The 15,465-nt window shown below is 37.2% G+C and overlaps 1 protein-coding gene across 14 annotated transcripts in view; it reads right to left on the bottom strand.

Moving 5' to 3' along the window:
* Positions 1 to 15,465, bottom strand: part of trip12 (thyroid hormone receptor interactor 12) — a 328,355-nt gene that overhangs the window by 90,488 nt on the left and 222,402 nt on the right. For all 14 annotated transcript variants that reach the window (XM_051923009.1, XM_028794650.2, XM_028794649.2 and 11 more), the window contains 2 exons: positions 11,490 to 11,607; positions 6,024 to 6,180 (listed from right to left, as the gene is read on the bottom strand). In XM_051923009.1, coding sequence (XP_051778969.1) covers positions 6,024 to 6,180; positions 11,490 to 11,607 — 275 coding nt within the window. The remainder of the gene's footprint in view (positions 1 to 6,023; positions 6,181 to 11,489; positions 11,608 to 15,465) is intronic.

Genomic DNA, 15,465 nt, shown 5'->3' on the forward strand with positions numbered 1-15,465 from the left:
ATAGAGATAATGACCAGGCACAAGATACAAAACCAGGACTTAAGATCTGTGGATAAACAGCTGTAGAGAGCACGTCTTTAGGCATGTGTATGGAAAAACTATACTCACTCATACAGAACATGCAGCCTGCATGGAGACAATGACTAGACATAAGATGCAAAAAGTGGGATGCTAGATGTGAAAAGCAGCAGCACTTTAGACTGCTCTACTCTGCCACCTTGCAAAACAGTGACTCATCTGTACAATATTCAATTCGCTGGTAAATTACATTTCCATTGCTAACACTCTACCACTGCATTTTTTACACTACTTCACTTTCGAGCAATTATTCACATGGGTAACATTTAGAGGGGCACTAGGCACTGCTTGAAAACAGTGGCAAAAAACTTGAAGAATGGCTTTCTGTGGGTGTTAGCCTAAGCACTTGAAGCCACAACTTCAAACATAGTTGGCAAAATGCAGGGGCTACTTGATGCTCCCAGACTTGTCAAATCTCTTCTAATGGGGAGTTATGTAGTTTAACATCTACCGATATATGTGTGATGTGTGTGCTTTAACTTTATAATATCATGCCTCAAGCTTGATGCAAGTTTACACTCTGTACTGTAAAGTGTTCTGATATATTAAGTTAACAGTGTATGTGTTATATTAGTGGCCTTATTAGTTGCATGCAATGGTAGACTAAGCTAAAGAAGAGTCTTTCGTAAGTTTTTGTGTTCATTTCTTTTAAGTTTGTCTTACTTTAAGATGGCCCCTTGAATTGAATAGCATTCAGTTTTATGGGTTCAGCCTTGGGCGTGTTTGATCGATATGGACTGTTAGACTTTGGCCTTATTGAGCAATAAGACTAATTTGTGGCATTGCATTTGTACAATGAAATTTTGCTTGCTCTAATCGAAGTCTGTTGTGTATTGAAAATGTAAGTTCTTTGTACTGTAATCATGACATTGATATTTTTGTAGAGTAGTAATGTGGTACTAAAGGTGTCGAATGTGTGGTTTTTGTGCTGTTTTACTTCCCTAATAAAAACAAAACTGCCAACAATGCTCACTATGAACAGACAAGAGAACAGGAATGCATCTTTACCTAAGCATAAATAGTTCCAAGACTCTGGGGTTGAATTTATTACTTCCGAATTCCTTCATCTGTTGCAAATATCTCAAATGTGGAAGGCACATTTTCTGAAAGCAACGCCTCTGCTGCATCAATAAGTTTTAAGGCGTTTTCCTACTGGTTTGCACTGATGTGCCATAAACCCCATTTTAGCACTCAGGAACAGGCATGGAATTTTAAGATTCATAAAAAATACAAATAAAATTGAGGGCACAATTTCCCAAGGCAAATTAATGTATACCATGACTGGAAAGGAGACAACTTTATCAGCTTGAAAAACACCCCACAATTCAATTATATACACTAACCCATGTACAAAATTTGAGCATATTTTTATTCAAATACAAATAGACCGTTTATCATAATATAAGTGAACCAAGGTTAATGCTGAAAACAAACTAAAATGACAAACAAAACATTGTTAAAATTAAAAGTGGAAAATGGAAACTAACTTGAGATTAAAACCACCAGCCTAAAAACTAAGTAAAATTAAATAAAAATGGATGGAAATGAAACGGTTTTGTATTTTTTAAATAAACCAACACATTTTCCAGTAACATAGAAAGAAGAAGGAGGAATTCCCTCATCTCTAAATTCACTAAGATTGGGGGGAACAATCGTTCTGGTCATCAATTATGCAGATATTGCACTGAAATTAAAGCGACTCAATTACTTTGCCCACCCATTGTGAATATTACTTGTGCAGAGTTTTGAGGTTATTTGATTCATAAAATTACTGGTTTGTGAAAACAAAGCAAAACAGAGTTTGATGACGAAATATTTTAACAATAAACCCTGAACTGAATAAGAAACCAGTAATGTCTATGTAACATCACAACTGAGCTGCTTTTTTTTTTTTTTTTTTTTTTTTAAACTTTTGCATATGAGCAAAACAGACTAAATCTATTCAAATACATGAATGAAAAGGCATGTGTGTACTTGGCACTAAACCCACAAGTTAATCAAAGGTAATAGTATTTTAACATACCCAAGGTTGACTTCTTCCAAATAAATAATAATCTTCCATATGGTTTGGTCTTGGGCGGCACGGTGGCGCAGTGGGTAGCGCTGCTGCCTCGCAGTTGGGAGACCTGGGGACCCGGGTTCGCTTCCTGGGTCCTCCCTGCGTGGAGTTTGCATGTTCTCCCCGTGTCTGCGCGGGTTTCCTCCGGGCGCTCCGGTTTCCTCCCACAGTCCAAAGACATGCAGGTTAGGTGGATTGGCGATTCTAAATTGGCCCTAGTGTGTGCTTGGTGTGTGGGTGTGTTTGTGTGTGTTCTGCGGTGGGTTGGCACCCTGCCCGGGATTGGTTCCTGCCTTGTGCCCTGTGTTGGCTGGGATTGGCTCCAGCAGACCCCCCGTGACCCTGTGTTTTGGATTCAGCGGGTTGGATAATGGATGGATGGATGGTTTGGTCTGGTCTGTCACATTAGTAAACTAGGTGATTTGTAATAACAGCTTTGACTCCACTGAGAAGGACGCATATGCTGAAAGACTCAAAGATACACTTGATTTTTCAGTATAATTTACAGTGGTATGTAAAATTTCTGCATCACAAAAGATTTGTGCACCAATTTATTCATTCAGTATTTTAAATGTGAAATCTTGAGCTATGACAATACATTTTCAAAGTCAAAATAAACCTTTACTGTAGACATTTAACTGAGGAAGTAGTATTCAAGCCCTACACATTACTAATTTGCTGATAACCCTTTTGCTGCAATAACAGCCTTTTTAGGGTATGTACCAGTTTCACACATTGTGATTCTTCCCCATTCTTCTTGACAGAATTTACAGAGATTCTCTAGGTTGCTGGGATGGTGGCCCTGGACAGCAGTTTTCAAATAGTGCCACAGATTCTCAATAGGGTTATGATTAGGGCTCTGATTTTGCCATTATAAAACAATCACCTCTCTTTTTTTCAGCAATTCCAGTGTCACTTTGACCTTCTCCTTCTACACTTTGAATCTTCTCCTAAGCCATAGGTTCAAAGCAGACTGGAACATGTTCTAATGCAGTACTGTGCTGTATTGTGTGTCCATCCATTGTCTCTTTAACTCTGACAACATTTCCAGTCCTAGCACATGAAAAGCATCCCCATAGCATGATACTGCCATCACCATATTTCACCATCATAGGTATGGTGTTTCTTGAGGCATGGTCAGTGTTAGTTTTACAGAACGCATACCTCTTTGAAGTCTGGCAAAAAAGTTCTATTTTGGTTTAATCTGACCATAAAACATTCTCTCACATCTTAACTGGGTCTTTCTCATACTTTATAGCAAATGCCATACATGCTTTTACATGGCCCTTCTCATAGAGGCACATTTTATGGAGAGCTTTTGAAATTATGGACCCATGCATCTTCACTCCAGTTTCAGCCAAAGAACACTACAGACTTATGAGAGTGACGGCTGGAGTTTTTAGTAGCCTCTCTCACTAGTCGACATCTTGCTCTGATGTTTAGTTTTGTGGAAAGGCCTGTTCTAGTAACAGTCTGTGTGCTGTGACGAACCTTCCACTTTCTGATAATAGCTCCAACAGTGCTTAACGGGACATTCAAAATCTTCCTTTGTAGCCATTTCCTGCCTTGTACATTTCAATGACTTTGTTTCTCAAATCAACAGAATGCTCCTTTGTATTCATTTTTGCAGTGATTGTCCAACAAAGACTATGGCCCTTACAAAAGGTGCTTTTTAAATCCAGCAAGATATACAGGGCACACAAGTGGTACTTATGGTAACATTTTAGTGGTGTGAACAGATTTAAGATTGGCTGGAATTACAAGTTTTTTCGTAGGATTCAGGAATTCTAGTGTTAAATGGAGAGGTAGCAATAATTGTGGCACATCTGGTTTTGTTAAAAATAATTATTACTTGTTGAATGATCTTTTTTCAGAATAATTTTACTTCAGTTAAATGTAGCCATTTCTCTAATTTTTTCAGTGTAAAATTAAGGCAATTCACCAAAAGGTCAATTATTCATAACCGCTTTTATTCATCTTTTTTAGGGGTGCCGATAATTGTGGTTGGGACTGTATTTATGAAATCATGAATGTTTAGCAGGTTGTACAAAATACAAACCTTCAAAAGCTAGTAAGTACATAATGCAGAGATTAAAATATCTAGTGCTTCCAAAATAATCAGCCCATTCCCTGATCAGAAGTATACTGCTATAACTCACATGTTACAAAACCTTCAAAAGTTATCAGTATAGACAAGTATTTTATGTGCATATCTGCATGTTTTTAAAATCCATTTGCTATTTGGCACAGGATGTACTGCTTAACCTTCATTCAACAGACATTTTTCTAAGATAAAACAAGACCTAACCTGAAATTATTCTCTCAAAATAAAAAAAATAAATAAATGAGAGAACTAACCAAAACAAGATGAACTAAAAATTGTCACAAGATGATAAAACTAAATGAAAAAGAAATGACAGGTGAAAGCAAGAGAGAAAAAAAAAGTTATGGTTAAAAAAAAAAAACACAACTAAAGTAACATTGGAGTGAATAAACAAATTAAGTATTTTTTGCATTGCCAACCACTATTTAACAGTCAGCTTTGTAGAGATGCACATCTTGACATTTTTACCACTATTCTTTTAATCCAAAGACATTTAATCCAAATTACATGTTTTTGTCATTTTAATGTATAAGAAAAAAGACTGATAAAAATTTTACTTTTGTGTACCGTGTTTTACTTGGCCAAATCGAGTGAGGGATGTTTCAAGCAGTGACCTGCAGCACAATCTTAAGTATGCCAGTAAAGGGGATATTTAACTCAAAATACAAAACATACAAAACTTACTTACATAGAGAAATGTCTATTGGAGGCAGGGACCTGTGATTTTTAGGGACAGTACTTTTTTTTTATACTTTATTAAAAGGCAAATAAAATATTGTCATACAAGCCTAATGAAATTCAGGGTTGAGACTGACCAAATCCTAACTTGTCTTCAAGGCAGAATACAAGCTATGACAGAGCATCTATCCACTAAAGGCCCTAACTCATGCACACATCCAAACATATACAAAATAACAGTTGCAAATTAACCTAATGTACACATCTTTGGGAAAGTAGAAAAAAAATGGGGAACCCAGAGTAATTTCATGCTGAAACTGGTAGAACTCAGGGTGGCGGAGCCACAAGGAAGATGAAGAGACAAAATATCTGGTAAAATTATCATACCACAATCAAAACTTCAGAAAAGTTATTTAATTGTATTAATCTGCTACATGTCATGTACATTACCACTAATTCTGAATTTATCCATATACTGCATGTGTAGTAACTGCTGGACTTCAAAACCAAGATTACAACAAGCTTACTCATCTGCTAAAAGGATGCTGCAGCTGAACTAAAAGACAAAATCTAGATATATTTTAAATGCGTATTAAAATATGTCTAATTTGCGCAAAGAATGAGTATAAATTGCAGAATAAATTGATTTATGAAGTGAAAACTGAGACACTCTATATACAAAATCATCTAAAGAACCACTGGAATGAATTTGTTTGAATTTGAGGTTTGTTTATAAAATTTACAAAAAAGCAGTATGCTGTCTTAAAATGCCATTCAGGACTGCACAATTTATTTGATCTAATCACTCAATTTATGATAGAACAGATAATCACTTAGTATAAAACTCTATAGTATATATATTTTATATATATATATATAAATATTACACAATATTGAAATCTGAAAAATCAAAGAAACATTACCTTTAATGAGAATGCACACAAACAGGTTAGCTGCACACACGAACAAACTGGTACACAGCAAAAACCCTTGAACCCTTCTTTTAAGACCTATTCTTTGTTGTTTCAAACACATTGGAATTTAAAAAAAAAACCAAAAAAAAAACCTGAAGTTTATCATTCTAAGAGAAGAAATTAATTATACCTCGATTATGCGACTGTCAATTCTGTTATAAGGATGCCACAGACCTCGGTCATCTCTCCACTGCCAGATTGCACCATCTGTATTTTGAGCGTTTCCCTTTTTCAGCATTGTATCCACAGCAAAAATACCTTCTTTAGGCAAGCAAGGCATTAGCTCACTGTAATTAGAAATCACAATTGTTTTTATTTTTGGGTAGCTATTAAATGTTGAACACTTCTTGCACTCAACACCAGACAATGGTTCATGTACTAAAAGATGACACAATCCCAATAAGAAATTGTCAACTAATTCAAGCATAAATCATAAAAGGAGAATGTTATCTGTCACTTTTATATGTGCTGCACATAATTACCTATGCAGTAAGGTATACAAAAACTAGGCCAGCAGAATATTTGTTTTCATTTCTGTGATCGTATACCTTTCAACATGTTTCCTGTGAATGATTAAATATAATTTGCAGATACTATAAATTAAAGCATAATTAATGGGTAGTGTAATTTCTAAAGCAAAGACATAATTAATCAATAGTTACTTAGCTGAATATACAGTGCATCCGGAAAATACTCACAGCGTATCACTTTTTCCACATTTTGTTATGTTACAGCCTTATTCCAAAATGGATTAAATTCATTTTTTCCCCCTCAGAATTCTACACACAACACCCCATAATGACAACGTGAAAAAAGTTTACTTGAGGTTTTTGCAAATTTATTAAAAACAAAAAAATTGAGAAAGCACTTGTACATAAGTATTCACAGCCTTTGCCGTGAAGCTCGAAATTGAGCTCAGGTGCATCCTGTTTCCCCTGATCATCCTTGAGATGTTTCTGCAGCTTAATTGGAGTCAACCTGTGGTAAATTCAGTTGACTGGATATGATTTGGAAAGGCACACACCTGTCTATATAAGGTCCCACAGTTGACAGTTCATGACAGAGCACAAACCAAGCATGAAGTCAAAGGAATTGTCTGTAGACCTCTGAGACAGGATTGTCACGAGGCACATATCTGGGGAAGGTTACACAAAAATTTCTGCTGCTTTGAAGGTCCCAATGAGCACAGTGGCCTCCATTATCCGTAAGTGGAAGAAGTTCGAAACCACCAGGACTCTTCCTAGAGCTGGCCGGCCATCTAAACTGAGTGATCAGGGGAGAAGGGCCTTAGTCAGGGAGGTGACCAAGAACCCGATGGTCACTCTGTTAGAGCTCCAGAGGTCCTCTGTGGAGAGAGGAGAACCTTCCAGAAGGACAACCATCTCTGCAGCAATCCACCAATCAGGCCTGTATGGTAGAGTGGTCAGACAGAAGTCACTCCTTAGTAAAAGGCACATGGCAGCCAGCCTGGAGTTTGCCAAAAGGCACCTGAAGGATTCTCAGACCATGAGAAAGAAAATTATCTGATCTGATGAGACAAAGATTGAACTCTTTGGTGTGAATGCCAGGCATCACGTTTGGAGGAAACCTGGCACCATCCCTACAGTGAAGCATGGTGGTGGCAGCATCATGCTGTGGAGATGTTTTTCAGCGGCAGGAACTGGGAGACTAGTCAGGATAAAGGGAAAGATGACTGCAGCAATGTACAGAGACATCCTGGATGAAAACCTGCCTCAGAGCGCTCTTGACCTCAGACTGGGGCGACGGTTCATCTTTCAGCAGGACAATGACCCTAAGCACACAGCCAAGATATCAAAGGAGTGGCTTCAGGACAACTCTGTGAATGTCCTTGAGTGGCCCAGCCAGAGCCCAGACTTGAATCCGATTGAACATCTCTGGAGAGATCTTAAAATGGCTCTGCACCGACGCTTCCCATCCAACCTGATGGAGCTTGAGACGTGCTGCAAAGAGGAATGGGTGAAACTGGCCAAGGAGGGGTGTACCAAGCTTGTGGCATCATATTCAACAAGACTTGAGGCTGTAATTGCTGCCAAAGGTGCAACAAAGTATTGAGCAAAGGCTGTGAATACTTATGTACATGTGATTTCTCAGTTTTTTTATTTTTAATAAATTAGCAAAAACCTCAAGTAAACTTTATTTCACGTTGTCATTATGGGGTGTTGTGTGTAGAATTCTGAGGAAAAAAATTAATTTAATCCATTTTGGAATAAGGCTGTAACATAACAAAAGGTGGAAAAAGTGATGTGCTGTGAATACTTTCTGGATGCACTGTAAATGGTGATACACCACCTTGTCATTTCTACATTAATCACCAACATGTGTGAGTCCAGAGTTAATGCATGTGATTAACTTTTAAAGGTATAATGCATTACTTTCCTTAATCATGTTCACTGAAAACCCTTGCTATCTAAAGCAAATGGTTTTCAACCTAGGGACCATGGTTGCAGAAAGGTTTACATTACCAAAAATCAATTAAAGATTGCCTTTATATTGCATAGTTTAGCATAAACACACAGGTAACTGAAATGTCTTCGGTTATTACATAAATGTAATTCTCTATCAAAGTCCGTTCACAAGGAAACAAAAAAAAAAAGCCAAAAAGTGGGGACTAAAAGGACAATTAGTGAGTCTCCATGCTCATCTATGTTTCAGCTCCTCCATGGTGTCTCACAGTGCTTAGTGCCGCTAAGACTTCACTCCTCTCATTCCCACCCCAGCTCTCCTCTTCCATGTCTATGTCCCACATCAAATCAAAATCCCGATGGATTTCGGAGAAAGTGTGTTTCACCTGAGTGCTCTCTTTCCCACCCCCCCATCCACACAATCAAGTTACACAGAATGCCCGTTCCTTTGTCTGAAGTCTAATTCTGAAATGTTACAAGGTTTTTAATTTTGGTGAACTTATTTGTACCATTACTTATAGAACACTTTTATTTAAAAATTGGGAGATTAAGAATATTTAATAATGAACAAAGAGTGACTTTAATAATTAAAAATAAAATTAATATATCTAAACTTAGCATTTTAGTGTTATTAATATTAATTAAGAGTGAAAGGCTATTGTTTCAGACAGAGTTGCCAATATTTGGTAACCTTCATCTTTCTACTGAAAATAATTGCAGTAATTAACTCAAGTTACAAGAAGAACTGTGCTAAAAGGTATGAAAACTGACAAAAATGCCCTTATACAGTCTTATATTTAAAAAAAAAATTGAAAAACTCTCTGTAATCACTTCAAATGATTACACTTTATATGAAATCCTGGATGTCCTATACGAAGAGAAAATGTTAAAAACCCTGGCCAAGGGATATTGCTTGGTATTTAATTACATTCTACAGGGATCGCCAAACTATAGCCCGTGGGCCAAATCCGAATCTTGGATCATTTTAGATTGGCCCAGGAAAGTCTGTGAAAGTCATAATTAATATTTAGGTTTAAAAAAAAAAAAAATCACTCATTTTCTATATTTAGTTTAAAATAACATTCCTGTATAAATCCAACGCGTCTTTCTGGACCTTCCACTGTAGTATTTTTTGATACTTTAATGATGCTTTTAAGTACATGTACTATACTTCTACTGGTTGAATTAAACACTTTTTTAATGCTTTATTTAATGAGGCTTTTGTACATGTATACCTGGGTGAAATAAGCATGCATTTCTTTGTTAACCAATCTGGGACAAAGTCAGTTACAGATTTAAAATAAGATGTTCAATAATTTGAAGTGCAATGGATAGCAAGAAGCAGTAGTCATGTCTAAGAAACGTGAAAAACTTCGACACTCTGCATCAGTTAACAATAAATGGTCAGAGGATTTGTCTTTCCATGGTGAACAGAAGTAAGTTATTTGTCTTGTATGTCAAGAGACTATCGCAGTAGTTAAAGAATATACTGTCAGACGACACTACCAGAGCAAACATAAGGACAAGTTTTCAGAATACGTGGGAGATAAAGGATGGTCAAGTTACAACAGTTAAAGAAGTCACTGCTGGGACAGAAAAATCTTTTCCAAAGGAAATTCCAAGAAAGCATATCAGCCGTGACAGCAACTTACCAAATATCACACCTTATTAGAACATCGTGGAAACTGTTCCAAGAGGGCAAATTCAACAAAGTGTGTGTGCAAGAGTTGGTGGATGAAATATATCTTGAGAAATGCGATGTCTTTCAGAGTACGAGTTTATTGGCCCTAACTAACAAGAAGAATGGAGGATTTGGGTGAGAATCTTTTCCAGAAATTAAAATGCATTGCCCAAAATATTGTTTATTATTCAGTAGAACTGTATGAAAGCAATGATATTTCCAATACGGCACAGTGACTTGTGTTTATTTGCGGTGTTGATGAATCCATCACACTCGCAGAGAAGCTTGTGCAAATGTGCATTTTGAAGGGCACAACAATGGGAGAAGAACAATTTCTATGTTTGAGCAAAAATCTCGAACAGCTTAACTTAAAGTGGGAAAATCTCAACTTTGTTACGACGGATAGAGCAAAAGCCATGACTGGAAAGATGTCGGGACTGGTGGGCCAAATGAATGCATGTTGAATCAATGGCCAAAGAAAAGCCAGTCGATTTGCATTGCATCATTCATCAGCAGACACTCTGTGGAAAGGTGCTTGGCTTTGAAGAGTTAATGAATGTTGTAGTATCAGCTGTAAACTTCATCCGATCATGTGTACTTAATCATAGGCAGTTTCAGCATTTTTTTTGGATGAAACTGAGGAAAGTTAACTCCAATGTCATTGACCACACTGAGGTCAGGTGGCTCAGTCGAGGTAAGGTGCTAAAATGTTTTCTGACATGTTCATAAAAGGAAAAGGTAGACCTCTGAAAGAATTGTCTGATGGTACATGAATCTGGAGATAGCATTTCTCACTGACCTCAGAAAGCATACAAATGACCTGATTACAGATTGCAAGGCAAAGGGAAACTTGTTTGTGATTTCTATAGTTATGTGAAGGGGTTCTGAAATGAAGTTATCATTTTTCAGCACGCAATTATCACATGGCACATTTGACCATTTTCCTGTTTGTTTGGGTCTTCAGCAAAGCAAAACACTTGATTCCGATTTCCCCAAAAACATGGTTATAGAAATAGACTGCTACAAGTGCAGTTTTGTGACAAATGTCAAGACTTTGTCACTTAAAGATGACATTCGACTTTTTCAGAGCCCGTTTGGGGTCAAGTGTGGATTCAGCACCTCCATCCCTTCAGCTAGAGCCCAGTCTGACAAATCTTAACATGGGAGAACTGTGTCATGTATCAAGAATTTACATGAAAAGCACAAGTCTTCACATTTTGAGCAACTAAGAAAATGTACAGTAATCTCATTTATAGGGGACTACAGGACACTGCTGAAGTACTTTGATTATACATGCAATAAACTGAACTTAACAGAGTGACAATTTGAGATTGTGATTAAAAATTTTTATTATTTTGACAGGTACAGTATGTACACACACAAGAATGGTTTTCAATATGAATTTGTTTCATAAAGAGTAGACTCTTAATATTCTAATCTTGTATTCAAAATACTCAAGGAAGGCTATTTTAACATAAAAATATATAATTACCAGATGAGAGAGGTTAGTTCATAAAGTTCTTGAGGACTACGTGGCACAAGGTCTATCTGGTCTTGACAGCTGCCATTTGAGGCACCACACAGAAGAAATCTTAGAGTTTCAGCAATGTCTGAAAGATAACCCACATATGCAATATCATGTTAAAACATGTAAATGTTTAGCAAGCTGAAAAGAAGCTTAATATGATGGAAACTTGCTTCCTTTATATTCTTGCCAGCAATTGAGTAGTTTAAAAACAGACTAGGAAAATAAATACCTAAAATAATCCAAAAATAAATCAGTTGTTTTACACTTTTGCTTAAACACTGAACTACGTAACACTGACCTTTGTGAAAAGCATTAAATACCAGTAATTAAAGGGCCTTTGAAAGAACATAAATAAAGTAAAAAGCTGTACTTTATTCACTTTAGACTGAAGGCCACAAAGAACTCCTATTTAATGACCCTGCTATATCATATCCCACCATGTAGACAATACAAAAATATGTAAATTTAGTATAATCAATTAGTATTTTAATATTCAAATACTATATAACACAAATATTTTTAATTAATAACATTGCTACTTGTTTCAACCACTACAAACAGCATAAAACCTTACGGTAATGTTACTTTGTTTAAAAATAGTAATTTTGAATTAACCTATGGCTTTGAGTGGCAAATTCAAAATCTCACCATAGTTAAAACCAAAACTTACATGTGTGCACTGCAAATTACTTTAAAGGATGGTTATGTTACTTTTAAATTCAAAACTAATTCATAAATATTAATTAATATTAATAAATACAGTCAGACCTCCGTATCTGCAAGTTCTAAATCCACAGATTCAACCAACCATGGATTGAAAACATGGCATGACAGAAGAAGGGCCATTACTAGCACCTTAATAAATCAGTCAATTTATAGCAGTGATTGGCACTGTGTATAAAGTGCAGGCTATTTAGTCAGTGTGCACTCAAAGACTAAAGAGTCGATTATAACCAACATGTCTGCAAATGTGCTAGACAAGAATACATACAGTAAATGGAGCAACAGTTGTGTAAAGGTTCACTACTTGCACCTGCACAGTGATAGCCAAACATTGACAAGATTCATGGCAAAAAATCGCCTAGACTCTTGAAAGTTTCTGGAGGTAGAAATGGAAATTTCTGCGAGATCGATATATAAATGTACAGAAAAACTGTTGAACACTTGACCAACAGACCAAGGTGCACATCATCTGTGTACGACTATGTCTGTAGCTGCATGCAGCCAAATATAAACAGGTCTAAAGAGCGAGTGATGTGCATAGGTACAACCCCAATTCCAATGAAGTTGGGACGTTATCCATCCATCCATCCATTTTCCAACCTGCTGAATCCGAACACAGGGTCACGGGGGTCTGCTGGAGCCAATCCCAGCCAACACAGGGCACAAGGCAGGAACCAATCCCGGGCAGGATGCCAACCCACCGCAGGACACACACACAAACACACCCACACACCAAGCACACACTACATATACATACATATATATACATACAGTATTCCCTCGCTACTTCGCGGTTCACTTTTCGCGGATTCACGACTTCGCGGGTTTTTAAATACAAGTGATTGCCCGCCTATCGCGGAAGTTATGTTCCAGACCCGTCAGCAACAGGAGAAAATCTGCGATATAGAAAGACCATATAAATAAACATTTTTATAGTTTAAGCCTTAAAATACCCATCCCACATGCTTTAAACACATGTAAACTTATAAAACACACTTTGTTAACACATATGATATGTGGATGTCGGGCTAAAGATATGAGTAACATCTCACTATTATAAAACATTTTAACTTCACGCAAGACAAGACAGTGAGACAGGAAAATAAGTGATGTACACCTAAAAGCCTGATTGTACAGGCTTTTAAATTATTGACACGCAGAGCGACAAGCAGCACAAAGCCAGCACAAAGTCCACTTCTCCTTAGCGTTCATTCAGCTCCCCACCCCCTTGACAATGCGAAGTGGCAGGAGCGTACTGCGCCTCCGGGGAGGGGGGTTTGAGCGAAAGTGCGTTCAGCCCTCACACACCCCCAACTCCTCCTCCTCCTCCCGAACGCGCCACAAGCAGGCATTTTGGCAGAAGCAGCACAAAGTCCATTTCTGCTCTGCTCAGAGTTCAGCTGCCTCCATTCACAAAGCGAGTGCAGACACATTGACGTCTGATCGCAGTGTGCAGTGTTGGTCTGCGGTGTTTAAGAATGCAGAAAGTGCTTAAGAGCGTGGGAAAGGTTAACAAGAGAGTGAGAAAGGTTTATAAGAGTGTGGGAAGGGTTTATAAAGCCTTAAAATATGTATAAATAACAAAATAAATAAAGGTCGCTACTTCGCGGATTTTCACCTATCGTGGGGGGCTGTGGAACGTAACCCCCGCGATAGGTGAGGGATTACTGTACATATACACATACATACAAACATATACACATATACACATACATATACATATACACATATACATATACACATATATATACATATACATATACACATATATATACATATACATATACACATATATATACATATACATATACACATATATATACAGTGGAACCTCTAGATACGAGTTTAATTCGTTCCAGCACTGAGCTTGTATAGCGAATTTCTCGTATCTAGAACAAACGTCCCCATTGAAAATAATGGAAATCCAGTTAATCCGTTCCGCATCCCAAATATATTAACATAAAAATCATTTTTCCTAACAAATAACACTGATACATTATATATACTGTAGTCTACTTTAATAAATAACACTGGTAAATAATATAACTGATTATTAAAAGAATCAAAACAGGTGTCCAAAGTGCAGTAGAGCATTCAATAAATCTTTAAATAAATAATCCTTAAAACAGTTGTGAAGTGGAGGTTTAAAGTACATAAGAATAACAATCCTTTAACACGAGGTTAAAACGTCAACAGGAAGCAGTCTTCAAAAAACAGATGACAATCCCCGGTGCTTCTTCTCTGTTAGCGTCTCACCTACTTCTCCCATGCGGGCTCTGCAACAGGCGAGACACTTAATGCAGCTGACCTTCTCTACACTGTCCTGCTTCAGCTGTTTGGCTCGCCTGTTCAGCTACACGCGAGCCTGTACTCGCTCGCTCTCTCGCACCGACTACCTACTGCTGCGGATTCCTGCCTCCTCCTGCAACCTCCGTTCTCTCTCCTCTCTTTTCTTTTACTTCTTCTCCCCCATAACCGGCTCGCGCTTCTCTATATATGCGGGGAAGACATGGCAGCTGCTAGGGTTACCACTTCTAATACAAAAAAATAAGGGACGCATACGTATTGATTCAAAACGGGACGCGCAATTTCATTCTCAAATACTGGACGATTCCGTATTTTAAAGGACGGTTGGCAACCCTGCCCAGCCCATCAGCCACAGGACAAATCATGGATGTGGGCAGTTTCCCACCTGTGCACTTAGGTGAGAAACGCAGACACCGCAGACCGCCCTGCGGCTCGCTACAGCTACCACGCCCCCTCGCTAAGCCGCGAGCTATACCCACAGCCTGGCATGTGGCTCGTTACGTGAGCCAATGCTCGTATTTAGATCTGAATTTTTCGCTCATACTTTCCTCGTATTTTGAATTTCTCGTATACAGAGGTGATCGTATCTCGAGGTTCCACTGTATATATATATATATATATATATATATATATACATACATATATACACATACATATACATACATATATACATACATATATACATATATATATACATACATATATACATATATATATACATACATATATACATATATATATACATACATATATACATACATATATACATACATATATACATATATATATACATACATATATACATATATATATACATACATATATACATATATATATACATACATATATACATATATATACATACATATATATACATATATATATACATACATATATACATATATATACA

This window comes from Erpetoichthys calabaricus, chromosome 2 (genome assembly GCF_900747795.2).
Source record: "Erpetoichthys calabaricus chromosome 2, fErpCal1.3, whole genome shotgun sequence".
In the NCBI taxonomy this organism is placed as follows: domain Eukaryota; kingdom Metazoa; phylum Chordata; class Cladistia; order Polypteriformes; family Polypteridae; genus Erpetoichthys; species Erpetoichthys calabaricus.